Raw genomic sequence first — 9,158 nt, forward strand, 5'->3', positions numbered from 1 at the left:
GACTTAGCGGGTGTCTGCGGACATCTTCACAATCCAGAAGGAAGACCGCGTACATTAATTGTTACAGAGTTTGAACTCGACATCGATGGTCGTCGAGGTCGAGATTACGAGAAGCTCAAAAGAGATTTTATTGAACAGGAACAAGGCTTTTGGATGAACCCCTTATATTTACAATGTCAATACATCACAGCAACCCCAACTCCACAACTCTAAAAATTCCTTTCTATTTGATCTCAAATCAAACCAAACTAAACCTAACGATTATCCAAATTTCAACAGTAACATCAAACCGTTGGCCGCTAAATGAAAAATTATCTTTTTTTCCCTACGAGTAGTTGTCTACTAATATTTCGAGGTGTGCTTGATTGAGCTTTCCTGAGAGTAATTTAATAAACATTTGATAGGTAAAAATTACAGCTGATCAAACCCAAATCCTTTTCGTCAACTTCATCTGTTTTTCTGTTAAGTAGAGATAATAAACTTAAAATTCATCCCACAACCTAAAAAATGGAAAGAAAAAAAAGGAGGTGGATTTAAAAAATCCTTCCTATGCCCCCTATATTTAACAGAAAAATAAATTGAGTTAACTGATATAATTGAAGTACCATATGAGATTGAGAACCACAATAAGAGAAAAAGAAAAACTATTCTAGAATGAAGGTAAAATTCATGACAACAATGCCGGATATCTCAAAAATAGTTCAAGCAGATTAAGATGTTAGCACAAAGTCGTTTATCTCGTTTATTGAACAAACAACGAGGACAACAATGTCGTTTTCTCTCTTTCGAAATTCATAAACAACAAAATTGAAAATTCTTTCACAAAAATTACCATAAATTTTGACAGAATTGGCGGTTAAATTATAAGTCTAACAGGCAAATCGAAAACAATCACAAGATCTTAGGACATACATACCACATCAACATTTAGCAAGCAGTCCATAAGAAATTGCAATCAAGATAAAACCTTTCAACAGTTTATTAAATTTCTCCTTTCATATAAGAGCATGGTTCGGAGGATTAGAGTGCGTTTCAGCAACCATCTATATAACATATAGTATCGAGCTCCAATTGCCACTGCTCCAACCACGGCAAAAGCTACGAGAACAGCGATTTCGTCCAATGAAAATCTCCTCAAAAGCAGTGGGCAAGACCAAAGACATAGGAATGACGTTGCTACAACTGCAATCAATAATACAATCCTCCAAATCTTTCTTATCACAGTAGGCTTATCAAGCAATATCGGCACATCATCAGGAATGACGTTGCTACAACTGCAATCAATAATACATAATATTCAAACTCCTTCATCGATCCCAATACGATAAATTTAAAATTGTTATGATCCGGATATTACCTATATTTTCTTATGATTCCATATGAATCTGGGATGTAGATCGTGAGTGTTCCAGCATAATTGTGGCCTCCAATATGATAGCAAGCAGTAACAAATACCTGATTCGTCAATCCTTCAGCCTCCTTTTTGAACTGATCAATGAGAATACGTGCCGAAACACGATGGCCTTCATGTCGACCATTAGTTGCACATACAAATACATGGGAGCCACTCAACAGCTCTTGCACTCCGGAAGCCCATGGTTTGTGATTCACAAGGACATCTTCAACAAAGATGTCCACATCCGACTCTTTCAAGCCCCTTTGATCAACAAACAAAAACAACCTCAGAATCACAAAAAGGGAATTAGTCGTAAACTAAGCCGTTAAATTCAATTTATAGAACTAATTTCAGAAGCTAAAACATATCTAATTAACTATTTAATTCAGTACATTCAGCACAATCTCGTAATCAAAAGAGAATTTAAAACAGAAATTACTTCAGTCTAAACTAGGAATGGGCCTTCGATTATGAATTAATTACGGTTTGCCATTGGGTGTCTTGGTGTGGGCCGTGCTTAACAGTTGGGTTGGGCTGCTGCATTTAGGCCCAGGGTGTAGTTCTCACGCGTTTTTCTTTAAAATTTTCTTTATTTCTTTATTTCTTTATTTCTCATCCTTTAAACTTTGTATTTTCTTTAAAATATTTTTCTTTTTGGTGATGCAGCAGATAGATGAACATGTTCAAAGGGAAATCATGAACCACAGATCACTGCATCCGAATATCGTTTGATTCAAAGAGGTCAGTGATCATAAACTATTTTCATTTTGTATTTTAAGAATGAATTTGGCAAGTTCTGTTTGAATTTTGTGTAAGTATCTGCTGAGGGTGGGTGGATGAAGACAGAACACACTACATTTGGCCTCTGGTGTGCTTAAACTGGTACGGGGGATGGCTAGACTTTGAGCCTGGGATGCAGTAGGACTAAGAGAAATGCCCTACCCACCGGGGCAATCCACCACTTGCAGAATTGTTGTCAAAATAACTCTGCTAAAAATATGAGCTATACTTCCTGCACTTCGTTTTTAATGTGAAGTGGAAATAGTCTTTAGAGTGGCTTATATGAGATAATTGATAGAGGTTTGTGTTTAAGACTTGAGAGTAGCGCGGTGTCTTTCTTGCTGGTTCTGCTCACACCACCTCATCTAGCCATTGTGATGGAGTACACGGTTTGGTGAGAACTCTTCGAGAGAATATGCAGTGTTGGCAGATTTAGCGAGGATGAGATAAAGTAGTTTCAAATGCAGAGAAAATTTCGTTGGAAGTGATTTTAGTGTAGAGTCTCAAATATGGGATCTCTGAATGTCCCCTGAAATGGAATCCATCTCGATTTTCGTTTAGTTTCATATGGGAAAAGTTAGGTCTGAAGCATTTTTACAGTCAGTCATGACTCATAATATAACTAAAACTTACTTTTTCGATTTAATTGTTGTTTTGCATCAGGCAAGGTTTTTCTTCCAGCAGTTGATAACAGGAGTTAGTTGTCATTTGATGGTCTGTAATTTGGCACTTGTAGCAAGGAAATAATTCGTTTCAATAGTATACGACTTAGTTTTAATAGTATATGACTCAGTTTTTGAATAGCACTTGGATGGTTTTCGAATAACGGTATTACGACTTAGTTTTCTCAATGCTTAGTTTTCTAAATGCCAATAACAGCTCTAGATTTTGTCTTAGTTTTCTAAATGCCAATAACAGCTATAAATTTTGTCTCAAGTGGAGTATTCTTACTAATGTAGCATTTTGTTGACACATCAGTATGTTTTTTTTTATTGTTTCTCTGCTTGAACAGAGAATTGTTAGCGTCCGGGTGGGAACGTGGGTCGACTCATTTTTTTAGTCTCTCCGTCGTAAGCAGTTTTAGATGGCATTCTTCAATGTAGCTATAGGTAAGACAACACTCTCAGTATTCCATAATCAAACCACCTTGTGATTTTTTTTATCCACCAAGTTAAGCTTTTATGTGCCATCTTGAATAGTTATAAGTTATTGCTCCAGATTACTCCAGTGCGACATTGTTGTTCTCTTCCTTACCTCTTAAGCTTGCTTAATATACTTAATTCTTATTACTGTTGTAAAAGGTCGTACCCAATGCACAAGGCTCCCGCTTTACGTAGGGTCTGGGAGAGGTAAATGTCGGCTAGCCTTACCCCCATTTATGGAGAGGCTGCTCCCGATCTTATTACTGTTGTATTGTTAAGAAATACTCAATTGCGGTTTCAGTTCATCGTTATGAATCGGATTAAAATTAACCACTCATTGGTTAATTATCTAAATCCTATAAATTCGGATTAATATTAAAGCAACTACAAAACAAAAAGCTCAAGAAATCAATGCGAATTTACCTGTATTTGATCATTTGTGGGAAAATCAACACATCGCCGTCCGAAAACTCAGTTCCTTCGTGTCCTTCAATTACTGTCAGCAACGTCTATCAAAAACCAAGAAAAAAGTGAGTAATGAAGTCAACTCATCTGAAAACCAGAACTCAATAGCTCCAGGAAATAAGAAGCACTGAGAAAAAGCAATCAGAAATGGTGATGAATTGAGCTGGAAAATGAACCTTAACGATGATGTCGTTCTTGCGAGCTTCGAGAGCAGATGCGAAGAACTTAGGGAGAGGATCGGACTCAGAGCCTTCGATGCGCCATGGCCAGGCCTCGGGGGTCTTGTAGCAGAGGAAAATATGTTGTGTATCGTCAAGAGTGTCTACACAAGACTCATATGGCATAGTCACATAGTTGTCCCAATTAGTACCACCATCAGACAAATCCCATTTTACAATATCCACTCCTATTTTGTTCACCGTAATTCTATTATCTTGTCCACAAAATTGTGCTTGTACAAGAACCGTGTCGCCGCCTTTTAGATTGAGCTTCTTGTTTGAAAGATTTCCCAACCAAAGACGATATTCAGGGGAAGCAATCACGGTGTCCTCCAGTGGTCGGTTGCGTCGGATGCATAGGATGCGATGGGAAGCAATTACGGTGGCCTCCATTGGTCGGATGCGAAAATAAGTTCGCTGGGTAGAATTAATAACATGAATTTGTAGAGAACCAGTAGAGTAGTAGAAGTCTGAAGAATAAACGATGCCCAAAGCCAACCCTCCTATATAATCAATACTTGGCGGCACTTCAAATTTGACAGTTACATCCTTTCTCGCGACATAGGCTAACCGGTTAGGAATATCATTTCCAGAGAGAAAAATTCCACCAAATGCATTTTTCTACAACATGGGGTGCAAAGTCAGTATAAGCAACAATATAAAAAGCAGAGAGAGAGAGAGAGAGAGAGAGAGAGAGACAGAGAGACAGAGAGAACCATACCGTTTGGAGGTTCTCCTTGAAAGTAGCAGTGAGACTGGTACACCCTTCCATATGAAGTGAATCCATGTAGTCCAATGAGTTCTCCAAGTTTGGAATATCTTTGAGTTTGCGGCAGTCTTTCAGTTCCAATACCCTCATTTTCGACATCTCTGAAAAGTCAGACATTATTTCCAGTGCAGTGCAGTAATTCGCTTGCAGTACACACAAACTGTTTGGCAAATCTGGGATTGCCTTAAGGTTTGTGCAATTATTTAGACGTAAAACCTGAAGCTGAGAAAGGCCACTGAGAATGGGTAGCCAATTAAAACCATTCCCACATAGAACTAAAACTGTTAAAGAAGATAGACTCCCAATTGTTTTGAGAACGGCACCATCTGTTATATTGCAGTCGCTGAGATATAATTCCTCAATCATCTTCAGTTGTGCTAAAAAATGGTAACCCCCACACAAACCCTTACAGCCATTGAGGTCCAATGCCTTGAGATGTTGGAGTTTTGAAAAGTCTGGTAATTCAGTCAAGTTATGGCAGTCATTAAGTATGAGATACTTCAACTCCTTAGGCAACTGTTACTCAAAAAGAGAAAACAACAATAAAAATCCAAATAAATAAAAGAGAGAATGCATGACGATGACTGATGTTGATATTTACAAGGACATTGATAATTATATCGTACCAGCTTCGAATCCTCCCAAACTCGTACCATCTTGCTGTTGCTCAGGTTTAAACAAACTAGGTTTCGTTGATCAAAATTTGCTGGTATGGCTTCAAGAGGAAATCCATCCCAAATCAACAATCTTAACTCCTTGGAAAGATGTTTGTAGCTTCCAGTCAGCTTTACATTTATCAGGTGGAGAAATTTCAGACGCCACATCTTCTTAAACGCTTCTGTACGGAAGCTTTGCTTGTCATCAGAATCTCCTGTGTGTAGTCCTTCTACTGCTTCTGTTCCCTGTTAGAGAGAGAGAGAGAGAGAGCAAAAAAAAATAAGAAAAGGATAATATTCACATGAAGCAGAGCCGTGAATTGGATGAGTGAACTACTAGAAAGGTAGGGCATACAACATAATTATGTATTTTCTCTTTGGAATTACAGTGGATGAAATCCTTTTCTTTTCTTTTTCTTTTTTCGTAAAATATATTATGTACGACATACATCATATATATGCGGATATCCGTATGTACTTCTCTTTCTTTACATGTACTTAACATAATATCTTTTTATTGTAAAAGTACTTACCGATTCATTATTGAGCACGCTTTTTGCATCTTTAATATTCCACAATCGACTACGTTTTCCCTCCATAGGAGATTCTGCACGCACAATTTCTCTTCCCATATCTCGAATCAAATCATGCATCTTCAATGTTTTATATGTTTTATTTTCAATATATAAGAGACATCGTTTGCAGAGTATGGCAATTTCTGCTTCTACAGAAAAATGATTACAACCATCCAATATTGCCGTGACCACATGTACAGGCAGTCCAATAAAGAAATTAGATATGTCAAGGAACACACCCTTCACATGATCATCACATAGTCCATCGTAGCTTAATTTAAGCGTTTCATGAATTTTTCCATTTGGAATATTTCTCAATTTATCCAATGTACCTTCCCATATGGTTTTACTCTCTTCCGTAGCCAACAAACGACCAACAACTTTAAGAGCTAGGGGCAATCCTCCACAATAATCAACAATATCTCTTGCCAATTCAATATATTCGTTATATTTTTTATCGAGATAATCATTTCCAAAGGCATGCCAACTAAAGAGCTCAAGAGCTTCTTTCTTTGTCATTGCTTGTGCCTTATATTTTTTATCCACCTTTTGTATATTCAGCACTTGCTCATCTCTTGTTATTATAATAATTCTGCTCCCTGGACCAAACGATTCATGTTTTATTGCCAATTTATCTAACTGGTCTGCATCATCTATGTCATCAACCACGACAAGTACCTTTATCCTTCCAAGTCTTTTCATGATCTCTTTGGTCCCTTCGGCAACACTGCTTATCTTAATGTCAGGCTGTTTTAAAATATCTCGAAGAAGTTGTTCTTGCAGACACACCATCTCTTTCTTTTTACTCCTCACATCTTCAAGGTAACATTGACGACTAAAACTCTGCTCATAATTGCTACAAACTGCTCTGGCAAGTGTTGTTTTACCTATACCGCCCATACCATAAATTCCAATTATTCGAACATTAGGTGAACCTCCAACGTCTAAGTATTCAGTACTGAATTCTTGCACGCGAAAAGCCATTCCAACTGAGTGCTTGTCTTCTTTAAAGTCTATGGTTTTCAGCCGTCCCTTGACGTCCCCAACAATTTTCTCGATAAACACCCATTCACACCTACGAGTAGAAATTCCAAATTACAAGAGCCATACTAAATGCCTTATTCATAATGACTAGATATTTACATGTTGAAACAGATTTGAATAAACTGGATTAATTGAGCTCAATTCAACCACGTATCTAATCTTTAATTATAATGTGAATACATTAGATCACTGGTGATTGGACTATTATGCAATTGTAGCTTTCAGTAATATAATTAAGAATCCATTAGAATTGGTATTTTAATTTGATAAAATGTGGAGCATTTGTCCTTCACACACCCATAAAAAACAAAGCATGTACCTTGCGTTTCACTTCCTTAATGTCGACGAAAATTCTTATGCAAATGCTCTACCTTTTATATAATTCAAGATCCTTGGTATTAATAATATCATTAATTATTTTCAATAATAAAATATTTTTTATTTTTAAATATATTCATTTAACGTTAAAAATGTTACAATTAGTATATTTATATTTATGGCTAAATTTTTTATCATATATTTTTATTTTTAGTTTGTACCTTTTTTTAATTTGCAACCGTTTTTTAATTTGTATCAATTTTCTTTTCAGTTTTAATTTGTACCCATATATTAATTTCTTTTTGTATCCATATTTTATAAAGTTTTATTTGTATTTGTACCCATATTTTTTTTATTTATTTCTACCCATTTTTAATTTTGCTAAATGTACCCATGCTAATTATATGCACCATTCATGTATAATTTTTTTCAAATTTTTAATCTTAAAATGTACTCATTCTTAAATATACCAATTCGTTATATGTAAAATGTACCATTTTTTAATATAAAATCTATTCAATTTTTTTCTAATTCATTTTTAAACTTATATGGGTACATTCTTTTTTCTTTGATTTGAGAATGTATCCATGTTGAGTTTAATTGAAGAAATTTACTAATTTTATTAAGCTTAATATCTTTTTTTTTGGTGATTTTGAAGAATGTACCCATGTTTATATATATATATACACACACACACATACACACACAATAGTATATTTATATTTTAATATTTTTAATCCCACAAATTATGGTTTTTTATTTAAAATCTCATTAATATAAACAACTATAAATTTCAATTTTTAATTTAAAAAAATATAGCAACGTCATAAAAATAAATTACCACATTAATTTCAGGGTCTTAGATAAAAAATTGAAAACCAACAAAATTTTAGTCAAAGAATATTCATAGGTAGGGACCGCATCCAAAGTCTCTTTGTACGAATTGTAATAAATTTTTATGTAGGGGCCAAAATTACAGTTCTATCATAGATCAAAGATCAACAATCCAATTTTTCTCATCACATGTAAAATCAGATTCAATGCCTTAATTATAATATCTTAATTTTGGTTGATTAGTGAAATACGATGATACGAAAATTGAAGTAGACAAAAAAAAAAAAATACCCGTCGGCCGTGGTTTTGAGATTCCAGCCGCTCAAATCTGCAGAAGCCTTAAGATCCTCTCTCCACTGCTTGACCTCGTTTGGATCTTGATCGCTTTCATGCTTCCGAAATGCTTCCTCAAAACTACCACCCTGTCTCCTGACTTCAGAAGGGTCAACGTCGTAGAATATTGGACACACTGTCTTCCCCTCTTGATCTTCTCGGCACCTCATGATCTTCGACAGCTCCCTCAGGCACCATCGGGACTCCGCGTACCTCTTCGAGAAGACGATGACAGCGATTCTTGACCCTTCGATTTCTTGGTCTAGTTCTCTCTGTATGTTTTCCCCCCTTGTGAGCTGGTCGTCCATAAACGTGTTAACTCCGGCTTTGCATAACGCACTGAAGAGGTGGCCTGTAAAGGTTTTGCGGGTGTCTTCACCTCTAAAGCTCAGGAACACTTCGTACTTCCAGCGGTTTGAGCTCCGCGAGGAAGACGAAGAGGCGGCAGCGGCGGCTCCATGGGCGGAGCTGCTGGTATCCATTGCAGCCTGTAGAAGTGCAGTTTGGCTTTCAAATAACCAAAGTCAAGTATTTCCCCAGATTCCCAGTCTCGGTGGCCCTTATAAATTTGTCACTGCCGTCCATAACGCGTGAGTGTTTTCCCCCCACAGTTTAATTTGTATAAATG

The 9,158-nt window shown here is 36.3% G+C and overlaps 1 protein-coding gene across 1 annotated transcript; it reads right to left on the reverse strand.

Annotated features, from left to right (window-relative positions):
* Window positions 1-718: 718 nt before the first annotated feature.
* On the reverse strand, window positions 719-9,141 carry LOC103442229 (TMV resistance protein N-like). Its single transcript, XM_029107691.2, has 8 exons — window positions 8,489-9,141; window positions 5,960-7,076; window positions 5,397-5,672; window positions 4,723-5,286; window positions 3,960-4,622; window positions 3,742-3,827; window positions 1,358-1,657; window positions 719-1,274 (listed from the first exon to the last, which is right to left on the reverse strand). The coding sequence occupies exons 1-8, from the start codon at window positions 9,010-9,012 to the stop codon at window positions 971-973; spliced, it is 3,834 nt and encodes a 1,277-aa protein (XP_028963524.1). The 5' UTR covers window positions 9,013-9,141; the 3' UTR covers window positions 719-970.
* Window positions 9,142-9,158: the final 17 nt, after the last annotated feature.

This window comes from Malus domestica, chromosome 09 (assembly GCF_042453785.1).
Source record: "Malus domestica chromosome 09, GDT2T_hap1".
Classification (NCBI taxonomy): domain Eukaryota; kingdom Viridiplantae; phylum Streptophyta; class Magnoliopsida; order Rosales; family Rosaceae; genus Malus; species Malus domestica.

What these genes read in the sequence shown, in the direction of transcription:
- LOC103442229 (XM_029107691.2), bottom strand. Translation starts at nt 9,012, where the DNA reads ATGGATACCAGCAGCTCCGCCCATGGAGCCGCCGCTGCCGCCTCTTCG. An exon ending in CCACAAATGATCAAATACAG is followed by an intron (nt 1,658 to 3,741) that starts GTAAATTCGCAT and finishes TGTTGATCAAAG; the next exon opens with GGGCTTGAAAGAGTCGGATG. An exon ending in GGAATCATAAGAAAATATAG is followed by an intron (nt 1,275 to 1,357) that starts GTAATATCCGGA and finishes TATTGATTGCAG; the next exon opens with TTGTAGCAACGTCATTCCTG.